Source organism: Necator americanus, chromosome I, assembly GCF_031761385.1.
Source record: "Necator americanus strain Aroian chromosome I, whole genome shotgun sequence".
In the NCBI taxonomy this organism is placed as follows: domain Eukaryota; kingdom Metazoa; phylum Nematoda; class Chromadorea; order Rhabditida; family Ancylostomatidae; genus Necator; species Necator americanus.
The window spans coordinates 17,027,612-17,041,812 of NC_087371.1; the positions used below are offsets into that span (position 1 = coordinate 17,027,612).

The 14,201-nt window shown below is 40.0% G+C and overlaps 3 protein-coding genes across 4 annotated transcripts; all 3 read left to right on the forward strand.

The window, feature by feature from the left end:
• Positions 1–1,686: 1,686 nt before the first annotated feature.
• Positions 1,687–7,715, forward strand: RB195_005857 (uncharacterized protein; the record flags this gene model as incomplete). Of its 2 annotated transcripts, XM_064178639.1 has the most annotated exons (11): positions 3,712–3,721; positions 4,041–4,088; positions 4,150–4,240; positions 4,935–5,124; positions 5,182–5,247; positions 5,887–5,955; positions 6,246–6,314; positions 6,416–6,550; positions 6,638–6,690; positions 6,723–6,726; positions 7,665–7,715. In XM_064178639.1, the coding sequence occupies 11 exons, from the start codon at positions 3,712–3,714 to the stop codon at positions 7,713–7,715; spliced, it is 786 nt and encodes a 261-aa protein (XP_064035665.1). The 2 variants fall into 2 exon arrangements, with proteins under 2 accessions (XP_064035664.1, XP_064035665.1); XM_064178638.1 differs by lacking the exons at positions 3,712–3,721; positions 6,723–6,726; positions 7,665–7,715 and adding an exon at positions 1,687–1,810 and having other exon boundaries at positions 6,638–6,718.
• A 752-nt stretch (positions 7,716–8,467) lies between these two features.
• RB195_005858 (uncharacterized protein) lies at positions 8,468–8,890 on the forward strand (the record flags this gene model as incomplete). The annotated part of the gene is made up of 1 exon (XM_064178640.1): positions 8,468–8,890. The coding sequence occupies one exon, from the start codon at positions 8,468–8,470 to the stop codon at positions 8,888–8,890; it is 423 nt and encodes a 140-aa protein (XP_064035666.1).
• A 2,726-nt stretch (positions 8,891–11,616) lies between these two features.
• On the forward strand, positions 11,617–14,030 carry RB195_005859 (uncharacterized protein; the record flags this gene model as incomplete). Its single annotated transcript, XM_013440493.2, has 12 exons — positions 11,617–11,766; positions 11,843–11,987; positions 12,220–12,326; positions 12,517–12,635; positions 12,700–12,775; positions 12,857–12,970; positions 13,031–13,159; positions 13,246–13,353; positions 13,411–13,476; positions 13,545–13,628; positions 13,678–13,790; positions 13,856–14,030. 12 exons carry the CDS (start codon positions 11,617–11,619, stop codon positions 14,028–14,030), a joined length of 1,386 nt encoding a protein of 461 aa, XP_013295947.2.
• Positions 14,031–14,201: the final 171 nt, after the last annotated feature.

Below are 14,201 nucleotides of genomic sequence, written 5' to 3' on the forward strand. Positions count from 1 at the left end.
CACTATCGTAATCTCGCAACGGGATAAAGTGAGAAATCTCAGATTTTTAGCTGCGCGCCGAAATCTGTGTGAATTCGAACAAAGTCCAATTCCAATAACTCGTGTTTCTCAATAATGAAATCGGTTTAAAGCAGCTTGTAGAGGAGGATTTCTGCTATCAGAACTTATTATCGCTTTTTTTCCACTTAGTTTTCGTCCTCTCAAAAGCTAGTTTTGGAAAAAGCTAAATTTCTTAACATTTTCTCAGTTAACTTTCAACAGAAAAAACCAAAAGATCTCTAGAAAAGCCTAGTTGCTAAAATGACAACTAAATAACACCTATATGCGGCGAACAGTGGTCTGAATACAATGTCAGAAAAACCGCTGGTGGAATGCTCTCCTCAGTATTTTTTTTCACTTCTGCAAAAATCTAGATTCCAGCTATGATCGAATTATTCATTGTCTACAATCACTGTCAATGAGTAAAATTGTGTGTAAGAAGTAGGAAGTAGTGAAAGAAATCCTTCAGATTACGTTCTGCTTCTTAGTTGTTTTTTCCACTTTGTGAAAACAGAAAAATTCCGACTGGAATTGAACTATTGTTCGTTCGTTTCTTTTTTTTAAGGAAATAGTGTAAGAAAGGTTTAAAAATGTCTCACTTTCTGCTTTCTCTGTCGTTCTCAGCTGCTTTTTCCATTTTGCAGAATTAATAATTTCTGTGGGCATCGAACTGTCTACCGTCTCTTATCACTGTCAAAAGAAGAATTGTGTTGTCGGATACACGCTGAGAGCTTCCTCATCTTCCCAGGTTATATGTGCACATATGTACTGACACACTTCTGCCCTCGTAATGAGCTTTCAGTGACGTAATATCTATTATAACACTATTTATTAATATTTACTATGTCATATTCATTTATCATTATTTCGATTTTTATCAGGCGTCCAATTTGTTCCTTTAATTCTGTTTATTATAACTAATTTTTGATTCCTTTATGAGCGGCTATACTGGAAAAAATGAGATGAGAGGGTCGTTTTCTGGAAGGTCCTCTATGGGACGGAGTTGTTTTCAGAAGGGGTTTCCCTACACGCTTAATCCTGCTAATAGGACCGGTTTAGCAAAGTAGGAGGTAGATGTTCACGATGGAAACTGTAAAGAGGCGCCGCTTCGAGCGCTGCCGTCTACGCAACTGCACCACGCTTCAGATCGTTCCCACCCGACTACAGAACACAGCGATCACATTCTGAGTTGCAAAGAAATCGGAATTTTCTGGCACGATTCCTGCACGTACACAGAAAAGACATCTGTGAGAAAAGCTGACCTTCTCTTTGTTGCGTCTCAAAAATTACCCCTATTTAAACATTCGTACAAAATCACAGCAAAACCTTGATAAAGGAAAGTAGATCCATCGTCATAAACCTAATTTATAAACTCTTGAGTTGAACAACTGCTGGGCGATACCTCATTACCGTAAGCCGAGTGTAATGAATTTGACGCGAAAATTCTAGTTGTCTAAAAACAACAACGAGACGTTTGTCGAAGTTGTCCCTCTATTTTTGCTTTGAACCACTCTGAAAAGGTTAGTTCGTCATGTCATTTACATGGAAATTGATTTTTTTCCTGTCGAGGCCAGAGCACATTTTGTGTTCGTCACGCGTGTACCCTTGGATGGTAATACATGAATTTATAAGTTCAGCTAGGACCGGATGAAGAAGTGCTGTAGGTGCAAAGCGACCGCTCTGGCTATTGCCACTCCTATGCGAATTGATGAGAGAACCGTCGAGATGTATCGGCGACATTACGAGGAATCGAGGTCCAGCCACCAACCAGGTGGGTTACATTTCTTTCACTGGAAACAGATCGAGGGCACATCATTCATAGAGCAGTACATCTAAGCGAAGTGGAAGTGTTACTTGGTATTCTTCCGTAAGGAACTACCATCGTGTCCTGCAAATGGCGAGAGATCAGATAAATTCGGTAGCACTTACAAAATGCACTCTTTAACGAAAATTCTGGGCTTCTATTATAAACTTTGAAGAATTTCAGAGTTACGCAGTGGCTTTGCATTGTGCTAGAATAAAATAGGTAGACTACGATTTTATAATACGACCGGCACTAGTGTGCTTCAGTTCCACCGGTCTGCTTTCCATTATTGTTGTGCACAAGAGTGTAAACAAAATCTTCTTGCTTTTTTATTCTTAGTTAGCAAAAATCTGTTGGTTGGGTTTAAAAAGATGACATTATCCTGGACCTGGAAGTGTTAAATTCCATTATGACATCGGAAACAAAAATTATGCTCGTTATGAATGGGATAAAAGGGAACGAAGTGAGGGAGTATTCAAAATGGGCAGAACACACTTAGAATGTTGAATTCTACTAGATCCGTTATGTTGTTCCGGATCACCCATCACCTCTCTTCTAGGTCGAGAGATTTGTTTTGATTTATTTAGTCAGTTGATTTCGCTACTGAGTGTTTTAAGGACTGTTCTAACTAGACAATAATACGGTTTTTTTTTTCGACAAGCGGCATGACCATTCTGTCGAGCATTCGTGTGGATTGGGCAATGAATTTTCCTTTTGCGCCTGAAGGGGAAGGCGCCCTTTGCGACCGCTTCCATAAATACACACTGCACTTCTCGGTAAATCCGCGAATAAGTGGGAGGAAGAGGTACTATGCTTCTCTTCTCTATAGCCGCTTCCTAACGAGAAGCTTTCTATTTATTAGAATTCTAAGTAAATACTGTATTTATGGGCGTACAGGTAGGTGGACGTCAACGAAATGTTCGAAGTTGAAAGGGTTCCTAGCCTACCGAAGGGATTACAACGTTTAGGATACTGGATAGCTGTTTTGTGAAGTTGCAGTATAACTCACTATAACCTATGAATATATTGTGCACTCTTAAATCTAATCACTTTTTAATTAGTTCAACATGGATAGATTTATTTCTCGTGAATATTCCTTCACACAATGAATATAGACCTTTCACTAAGTTCAGCTCTGCTCAAAACGTAGTCTTGAACCTCTTCAATAAGTACAAGCCTAAGTAGATTGCAAATACCACCTTTCCATTGTCACCACTAAAGGTTTGCACATTCTGAGGGCCATAATTCATTATAGTAGCTGCTCTGCACCCAAATAAATCTTCCAAATTCTCTAAGTCGAATGCTTCGAGACTATTGGTGAAAAACATCCTCATTCAAAGCAAATCTGGAGCACATCAAACGCGGTTTCTCAACGCCAACCTTTTTGAAACGAATCTTTTTAGGTTAATAAGTTAACCGTTCAAATAGTTGGCCCCTATTGATATCTTGGTGTTCCCTTTTAAACTCGCACGATGACAATATCTAATCCATTTTAGTTCGGCTTCCCTAGTTCTCAGCCTGGGGACGTCTTGCTACTATTATCACTCCTAAGCAATACGTAACTGACAATGTTGTTGAGAAAATGACTTAAAAAAGTCCTGCTAACATGCTTTTAGCAAGCAAGCAGCCTTTTTTATGCATTGCAAAGGAACGTTTTCAACTGACCAATGCTGTTTCACCAAAGTGTCTACTTTAAAGGTAGTACTGGTTTCCAAATGTCGCAGCAAAACCACAACTATTTCATCACTGCTATGAGTCTTCCAATTTTCGCGCTCCCTTGTAAAAGTGTCGAAGTCCAGCGCTTTCATTGCACTGCTTCCCTGCTTTCCACAATAGTGAGTTGTCCATAAGAAAGCACGGAGAAATCCATGGAATCAGGTACATTTCTTAGAAATCGTTCTCTTTTCATTCCCATTCATTTCCGGTGGAGAATAAATTCAGATCTAAAATGAAGCTGCTCAACTCTGTAAAGTCCGCACTCCCCATTACCTAATTAAGTTCAGTTAGTCCCACAAATAATCTTTTTTCTGCAAATACCAGCTAACAACTAAGTCCTGCTCGTCGCCTGAGTGTTGACCTGAGCGTGACCTTCAACAAAAGTGTATGTGTTACCCCCGCAATTTCACGTCGTTTCATTTTGTCCGTACCAATTCCATTTTCTAACTTGCCCATTTATTGCAACATATTGACTTTTAAGAACACAACGACGACATGGTAGAAACAGGACTAAGGGGAGCTCTGAGCGGTGAGTTTTTTTTTGCTACAATACGGATTTCTGCCCTCGAAAACAGAAATGTTTCGTTGAGGAGTCAATGAGTTGGTTAGTTTCTTGGAGTCGGCATCATCAGCTGATAGATCTGCGTTTTCGAAGAGAGCGAATGTGATTCTCGAGTGCAGGTATGCTTATTATGTTTATTAAAGAATTATTATTGTTTTAATTGTTCGAAAATCTGGAAATCAAAGATTATCCTTGAAAGTAGCTATATGGAAGAAATACTACTCAAAAATTGAATCAACAACTGAACCTTACGACAGGGGTTTTACTCAATTCTGTTTCTTCAACCTTTCACCATTCCAGTTTCTAGGACATAATCTGTTAGAGCAGTTGCGTTCGTCCGCTGTATTATTTTGGTCGTTTCAAATCTTTTCGTGTCCCTGGTAGTCGGAAATTCCCCTGATACACTGTGATGTGCACGTGAAAGGTTTGATTCTAAAACATTCGATTCTAAAAATTGGTTGATTACTCCAAGAAAGGAGGGGTGCTACCATTGAAATTATGAATTCATGCAAAACAGTGATGACACTTTGTATCTACATCCAGTATTTCTTCATATCAGGTACTGGATTACAACTTCTTGTTAACAACATGCCAGTATTTACTGTTCCTTGGCCATCGTTTTGAAGTGCAATGTTTTTTAACATTCCTTGGAGCACGGGTTTCGTTTTGAATTTGCAAAAATCATGGAACTTCACTGTCTCATTGACGAAACCATTCATTTTCGCTGTGGCCTGTTACCTCCCTGTAAAAGATAACTTGATTTGACAGTACCTTTTTGTAAGAGCTTGGTTTACTTTTGCGCCATGTTTTCAGGACATGCGCAACTTTGTTCCGTAAAGCTGATGGTTTCATGAGACACGTAATGCGTTGTGACAGCAGTCGTGCTGCTGACATTGATTCCGAAGCAGACCGACGTTCTCAACTCACCACCTCCGCCACAGTCGCTAATGCACCTAAAGTAACGCGTGTGGTGCCTCTGAAAAAACCTTTGACCAATGGAATTGTGGGCTCTTTTGGTAGTTAGTAGCACGAGTAGATCGCTCCAAATGTTCATCTTCAGGTGCCTGCACCAATTAATGTTGAATCAACGGATAGCCAGGAGCAGAAGAAAATTACTGTTGTCAGGGTACGATCATTTATTAGTATTATTTAACCAAAATAGAAGATTTGCTTTAATTTACTGCCAAGGTTACAGTGCACACCAGGCAAAAATAATATTTTAACTGCGTCCGATTTTTTAAATGATATTATCTGTTTGAGCATCTTTAGTCTATTCTTTAACTTTGTAAAGGATTAGGCCAAGTTTCTGATTCGGCGAAATTTTAGCGGTCCAACAAATTCAGAGCGTTGAATCACGAGTCAAGAATAGCATGTCACTTCCTTCTGTTCTCGTCCAGGAGCCTAACATCGCCCATGGTGACCTCCTGAAAAGGCAGCACTTGTAGGATGTAGAATTTCTTTCATGGTTGACATATTTGACGAGTTTGCTATTAGTGCTTTCTAATTAAATGCTTCTCTCATAGAGTTCAGGATGACCCAAAGGCAGGTTTCTTGCATGTTAGGTTATGAAAATTCTTCTTGACTACAATATGAATACTTCTTCGATATGAATATTTGTAGGACAAGTACTTGTCCTACAAATATTCATATCGAAGAAGTACTTGTCCTACAAATATTCATATCGAGTATCTTCCCACAACTTTCACTGGAATTTCAAACTCTAGAAGGACAACATTACATCATTGATTGTCTTTTTTGGTTGCAGAGAGTTGGTAGACCACCTAATTCTGAAAAGGCAAATTTAACCAAGCTTCCTGTGAAGAACGAACTAACTGTAAGTTTACTTGTAATAATAGAACAGAATTCATATGTATAGTCGGATCAAAATGACATGAAGCATGTGCAGTTGCGTAAGAAGTTGCGCTCGAAGCGGCGCGGTGGAGATGGGGATTTGAATCGATGTGAGACCATCGCGAGCTGCAGCGACGGTTGGTGCTAGTAGGAGTCCTCCCGCGATCCTAACCGCTGCTTTCCACCGTATAGCTTCAGACGCAGCCGCTTGCAGAACTGCGCCGTGCCTCATGTCGTTTTACCTTACTGTTGCAGATGTTGCCTTTGTTACAGGAACCTATTTCAACACCACCAGTTGTGGCTGCTGCAGGGGACGGCGAGTCCAAGTTTTCTCCTGCTCTGGTAAATCGCGATTTTTTTTTCTTCGAATACATGTTAATGTTGATTAAGATATGTGGAATAAAGTGAAAAAACGTTAAGACTTGCACTTGTCTTCTTTACAGCAGCGAGCTCAGAAAAGGCCTTATATCAAATCATCGAAAACAACAACTCCACAAAAAGTACTCAAAGTTGAGAATATTGTGGAGAACTCAAAGAGTGCATTCATTGAATCGTCCAAGTCAGTGACATCTGATGATGTAAGTTCTATGGTGTCCACTTATTTTCCTAAAATACAATGATGATGATGATGATGATGATGATGATGTAATGACCGATTCATTTAGGTCGATCTCAGCGGGGAAGTTCGCCCTTCACGAGTGCGTAAAACGCCAAAATGGTTGGAGGACAACACCTTCTCTTATTGACCAGCACGGTTAGTCCCTTTTTAGTGTTTTGTACTCATCTCTTCAACGAACTTAATCTCACCATTTCGTAGATTTGTTAATAGTTGCATGAAATAGAGCAAGAATCACTATATTTCATAGTTTAGCCAGTCTCATTGGTTTAAATACAGCAGTCATGAAAAATGTGGGTTTCCTTTGTGATTTTGTTTTCATTATCAATTGAAACAAGTGTTAGAAGTCAATTCAAAGTTCACTACTCGATTGATATTCTTCAAAAAAAAAGTTCTCCATCATTGTTCGTTTCGTTCATTTTCGTCCATCAAGTATGAATTGCTGCAGCAGTGAGTTGTTTAGATCCGAATATTAGAATAACCGTTATTTCTTTAACATTAGTAATCTGCTCAGACAGTAACGATTTTCTTCTTTCTCTTCCGTCGATTCATCAGCTAACACCTAATAGTGGTGCTCGTGGCATTTCTTTCGATACTGTTCCATCTACTCTCTTTAAATCGTGATGTCTGCATAAATGATGATGCATAAATGCATGATGTGATGCATACTCTATGTGTTTTTTTGGTTTACTCCATATGTCATTTCCTTTTTTTGTTACGGCTCGATAGTCCTGGAAATTAGTGTGAGACAAGAGATAGCAGCATTATCAGCTGATTACCATTGGGTCCGACCAATCGGTACTTGGCGATCTCTTCTTGAACAACTGTTTTGTACTCATTTGTCGTATAAGAAGTTGGAGCTACAGGAGAAGTAAACTGGTAAACTGTTTCCATTTGTACACTGCGCACTAGTCCCCAGTGTCTTTTGTATCAATCAATAGTCCCACACTATGACTATCCTGAAATCTCAAATCTTTTATGGAGTAAATGTTACCTCTAGCTTAATCAACTTTACTACTGTCCTGAGTTTACGCTCACAAAATTTTGGTACTCTCTAGAAAAATGTTATTTTATAGAAGCAATCACCGTTGAATGCTCTCGTGGAACAACGTTCGTGTCAATATTAAAGCAGGAATTTATTCCTTGGAACATTTGTTCACTATTTTTCCTAAAACAGATTCTCCCTTCTAAGGAGGTTTTGCTCTTTTTCAATCATTCGATCACTGTCTTCTTCCATTCTATATATGTATTTATAAACTTGACTTGTTTTTGTTTTGCATAGATTTTGAAGTTGGTAAAATTCATTGCAGGTATGTTAACGTTTAACATTCTCTTAGTTTTGAGCTAGCGTTACTTTGATGTATCTCATAAGGTATCTCAGTCATTATTTCTTCATTATTCATCCATGTTGAAAATGTGGGTCATTATTTGAAGGAGATAAACTTTGAAGTTATGTGTTAATTCAAAAGAAAAACAAATAAGGAGTATCGCGGACGGTTCGAATTTGCCTTAGTGAAAAGATGTATGAATCGGTGCTGCCATGTGCATTTTTTTGCAAATTATCATCACTATATTAATATATTTATTATTGTTAAGCTATTATATTTATTTGAATAACTTTGAGCTAATAGCGCTTCAGTTAGAGATTAATGTTGCAGAAATGTTCTAGGTTCAAAAACGCCGTACATTTTGTAACTCGCACAAAATTCATAGTTGCACGGCTCACAACTTCTTGGTCACAAAGGAATTGTTACGGTTGCCTTGTCATTCACGAATGACTCAGCACTCAGAATGCATCATTCAATAAGGTTAATAGAAGTAAACGTCCAAAAAATATGAATGATTAGACGTGGGCCAAACGACCTAAAGCTCAGCGCAGATGCTTAAGCGGCTGCGCACGAGCTCGGCTGCTTGGTTGCAAGCGACTGAGACTGGAGCGATGAGTGAAGCTAGCGAGGGCCCCAACTCAATTGGAACTTCTATCTCCGCAGCGCCGCATCGAGCGCAGCCGCTTACACAACTGCACCGTGCTTCATGTCCTGACCGTACTATGTCTTCACCATTAGTGGATGATGAGCACCAAGAAGAGAGCAGTACTTTTAAGGGAGTAGACAGCAAAAGAAAAAGCCGAACTCGACAAGCTATGCTTCCGTTGGCTGACTTACTGTCAGAAATTTTCTTTTGTTGGCAAGCTGGCTTCATGATCCTGCTTGAAATTGATAGCGTGAACAACACAGTTATGCCCTCAATAGACGTCCATGCCCATACTACAATGATTAACGGTGCGCAGAATTTTAGCTGACACATAATTTCGCCAACGCTGTATACGTAGTGTTATGGAGCGAGTCAAGGCCAAAATTACACCTTTTCGGTCTTGTTTCACATTTTTTTAGTTGCTGCCTGATTACGCGTTGACAGGTTGCGCTTCACGACACATACAGACTTACGAAAATGGAAGGTTGGACGTGCCATTTCGGGAGGAGATGTGCGCTTGTTTTGTGTTGAAGCACTTCGAGAAGAAAGTGACAGAAATCGGGAATAAAAACACTTACGCATAACAATACATACAAATACATACATAAGACAATATATCAAAAACATCAAATTTATTTATCGGTTTCTAGATTCCTAAGGAAAATGCGCAGGTCCAAAAGTAATTCCCCAATCTGAAACTACTTTTCTGACTCCGCAAATTCGTATTTCAACAAAACATTGTTTTTTATGTCGGCATAATGGTTGCGAGTTCGTCAAACACTCCCGCCATGGCGGTCATGGGGCGAGAATCGGCCGCAACGTGAAGATAAATAAGTTGAAATGACGTGAGACAACTGGCAGGTAACATTGATTAACTGCTGCTACTAATTCCCTCAAGTATACAGTACTCTTGAGATAAAGCCCAGCAGAAGCGGATTGCTTTACACCTACCACAGTTTTTCTTTCCATAATTTTCATGCGTGTTACTCACGTGTTTGCAGCCTTTTCGCGGACATGCTGCTGAGGAAAAAAGCAGCACTTGTCACATGTGGTGACATCTTTCTTCAATCACCTAAAGAATAGGAGCGCGGTGAAATACTGAAGCCCCGCCCACCTGCCACCAAATTCATGTCCACTTTAAATACGCCATCTTACAACACGCACGTCGATCTCATCGAGTTTTTGTTGTTCTGATTTACTTTTATATAATGACTTTGTATCTTCCGGGAATAAAGTCTGTAAGTGATTGTGGTGATATTCGAAGAACGCCGTCATTAACTCAGAGACTCGAATAGAAGGAGTACGGCTAAATATGCACGGCCTCCCGAGTTTTACATGAGTATACAGTTACAGAAGATTTTGGAATTTCTGATGATCTGACGTAACACAACAATGTTTTCGTCTAACATCAATGGAAACTGGTTTAACCACAAAGCAAATACGTCAAGTCGTCAAAAAGAAAAGTAAAAATCCAAACGGACTTAATTTTTCGTTCCGTAAACAATTTGTACTCGTAATTATAATTTATTATTATTATTATTATTAATTATTAAAAATAACTGTAATGTGATGAAAACGTTCGATCACAATTTTTAACTCTACACGAACAATGCGCACTGCTGTGTCTGTACTTTGAATTGAACCCACCATCTACGTCTCTCCCATAGTCATTATCATGTTTATTTGGTTTGTGCTAACGAGGGTAGGTCAAAATCAACTAGTAATCTTGATTCTCTTCTCTTGCAGCCATATATCAGATAGCTAAGACTAATGAGTTGGCGTAAACAAGGAAATAGCTGACATGACACACAAAACAATAAGGATCTAAGGGAATCAATTGTTACTCAAAGGGTAACCCAGATTTGGCCTACCACTGCGCTTGCGCTTCCGCCAAAAACAATTTCGAATTCTTTTTCTCTAATCATAATGAGCTCATAGTGTGTGACGTAGAAAATTCATTAAGACTATAGTCCCTATAGTCGGCGTGACGTATTATGCTCTTAGAGGTAGCAGACACTGGCCAGCCTCTTTGGTCAATGAGACCACTGATCGATAGAACAATGACGCTGATAAACTCCTCAACGCTTTTATTTCTCTTGGTTTTTTTTTTTGATAGTTTTTCACACTTTTTGTGAGAGATCGTCACGCGCCCTTAGCAAATTCTTCTTTTCGTCAGTTCTGCCATGTATTTTGCTGCTAGGGTGCTGCTAAGATTTTAGTTTATGGAAATCAGATTTCTGTCCTTTTTTGCATGACTGTTTACGACTAGAATTTTTCGTAGTCGTAGGCCCGGGGGCCACGTTTTACAAGCCTTCTACAACCATACCTTTAGTAGCGAAATAAGCTGCAACTTTATCGAAAATAAACATCTAGCTAGGAACAGAAAATCTCATCCGTGCCCTATTGCATTCCCTAAATTAGGAAACTAAAAACGACTTAAAAAAAGGAGTTTTGAGGAAATCATGAGTACCAGTCCTCTCGGTAAGTCGTCTCATTGACTATAGGATGAACCAATGCTCGCCTCCATCGAAGAGGTATAGTCCAGTCATAGCAAAATGAAACTCGGTGCACTTACGCAAGCGATTGCGCTCGAAGTGATGCGGTGAAGCTAGCAGCTAGTTAGAATCCAGCTGGGATCATCACTAACTACAGCGATGAGTGGTCCTGTTCGACTATCCCGCTCGATGCTAACCACTATGCCTCTCCTCCCGCACTGCTACGAGCACAATTGCTTACGTAACTGCACTTCATCTCGTTCTGACCATACTATAACGCAACACCCACACAACACATCCCCAGAAGTGATTTCTTTATGTTTCCAGTATTAGTTTAGTAATCGTTCAGCATAATAAATGCTAATTTTTCCATCTACTGCTTATTCAGTAGGAGTGGAATAGCGTTCCACTGGCAGAGGTACCACCGCTTGGCTTTCTATATAAATACGCACGAATGTCGTAACATCGGATTCCTCATGGATTAAACGTTTCCATCGCACGCCAGCTGAACCGAACATACTTCGTAAAACACCGGCACTTAGTTTCAGGTACAGTAACCATGTACTTCGCTGCACTATTCGTTCTATGCATTTTTATCGTTGGAAGTTCACCCTACAAGTCAACTAGAGTCTTAATTTATAATGGACGGGTTTACAAAGAAAGCATAGAACAGCCATGGTTCCGTTACCCACATGAACCTCATCCTCCTGTGAGTTTCTAATGGGAGAGTTGCTTGTTTGTCAGTTCTTGTAGAATTAATTGCCTTTCTCCTACTATGTTTCCAGATCCCGCTCAGACTTGCGAACGAGACGGGCTTTGGCAAACATGAACTTCCAGATGATGACGTGTTCGTGGAACATGAGTGGACGGAAGAAGAGAAGAAATATTTGCCGTGTTTGGATCTGATCTGCGCGTGTCCGTACTACGGAGGTGAGGGGTGGTGTTAGAGTGTAGGGGAGCTGCACCTTCAACAATAGTATGAAGGAGAAGAGCGTAGTGGGACGTCTCAGAGGACTTAGGTTTTCTGGGGTGATGATAAGGCAACACCCATTCACAAAATTCCAATACATAGCACCTGGTTTCCTAGAAATTACGAAACAGAAATTCTTCGTTTGCTCCTGGCCTTATTAGTCAATGCATATCATAGAGCATCAAATTCCAGGGAAAGTTTCCGGATCTAAATGTATCCTGTCAAACGGCAAACTATTACAAAAAGCTATACGGAAAGAGGCTCGTCAGCTCAGCGATAGTGAACGATTCCAAATCGCGGTAAGTCTTCGATTTGAAGATCTTGTTAGAGACGCGGACTACGCAAGTAAAAACAACAGGCACAAAACAAAAAATACGGTGACCACTTCTTACCCTTCATTGCGATCTGCACTTGGAACGTATTTGAATTGTTTGAATTGTTTCAAACAGCATTTGAAGGCATTTCGGACATTTATCCACTGATTTCCAGATAGCTTTCAATAAGATGAAAACGGCAGGCATCTATGATCGTATCGGCTTCGTACATAAATACAGCGGACTACATGAAGGTCCGGGATTTTTCACTTGGCATAGGGAGTACCTTAAAAGGTGAGGGAAATCACAAAAACGAACGCTTCATTCGGTTTTCTCGATCAATATCGAACAATGGTAGGTTTGAACTCGCATTCCGTCGCTTTCTTCCACTTGGCAGCCGGCTTGGACTTCCATATTGGGACAGTTCGCTTGAGGTTGTTTTTCATTCCCGTAGATTTTCACTCTTAAAAAGTTTGCATAGACCAATTAATACTTTTCACGTTTGCATATTTAAGTCTGAACTTCCCAATCCTCGAGAGTCAGTGTTCTTTTCGTCATTGTTTGTTGGCGCGACAAATTCAACAGGCCATATTATAGATGGTCCTTTCTCGGACTGGAATATCATGGAGGTGAGACGTCCGGCCAAATCTCGTACATTCACTTATTCGCAATCATATAGCATTATTAAGGGAACTCGTCGAGTAGTACGTTTCGTTCCTGACGTGGAAAACGGCGAGGTTTTGAACAACGCACGAATTGATGTCATTCTGGAGCAGAAGAAAATCGAAAACGTGTTAGCTGCAGCTCTACCATTAGAAGTACGTGTAGCGCTTTGAAGAAGATATCAGTGTATGAGAGTAAGTTCTGTCACATTGACTGTTACTGATAGTGAAATATTTTTAAGACGTGCAAAATTATTGTTCGTGACGACCGGTTACTGTCGTATTCACACGATTATGTCCATTATTTCATCAATGGTGACATGCGAGAGACTTTCTCATCGACTAGTGAGGTGAAGACAACAATATTCGATTGATCCCTTATATAAATACCAGCCGAACAATTGCAGCCTATTTTCTATTTCCACCACCCCATGATAGATAACATATGGGAAATGTGGCGACAATTACGACAGGTATTAACTCATACCACACCAACACCTCTTACATTATCGATTGGTCCACGACATTTGGGACACTGCAGACCCGTGAGCAGCGAGAACAACAGTGGTTACCTCCGTATCCCGACTGCTACCCGCCGAAGCACTTTGCCAATGCTTCTCTCAAGGTATTATACAGCCAGTCGCTTGAGTAGATATACCAGTGGATTTATTAAGGAACTCGAACCATATACAAACGAGGATGTTCTTACGAACAAATACACGGACAACATGTACGAGTATACAAAACGGCCGAGCTGTTCCAAAACGAACAAAAACTGTAGATCAAAGTAAGAGTACCAATCGGAACGAAACGTCCTTGCTGCTTTTACATCTCTATCCATTTCATTTTCAGATTCCTCTTTTGCCATAAAATCGAAGGCAATCCACAATGTATAGCGAAACTTCGAGAAGGCGCCGATTGTAGAGGATTCGAAAAGACTCCAATCTGTTACGGAGGTCGCTGCATTGAAGGCCGCTGCGTCCGAAGTAAGGCAAATGTTGGACCGGATCCAAAAGAATTCATGTAAATTCCATCATATGTCGTAACCCTAGCGCATTTCGAACGGTCTCCGAGTAGTAATGATTTGTTTCAAATCAGTTTAGTAGCAATTTGCGGTGGCTGGAGAGGTTCAATGCAATTGTGGATTAAAAATAAAAGGTGTGAATTTCGAGAGAATATCTTGCATTATCGATAAATT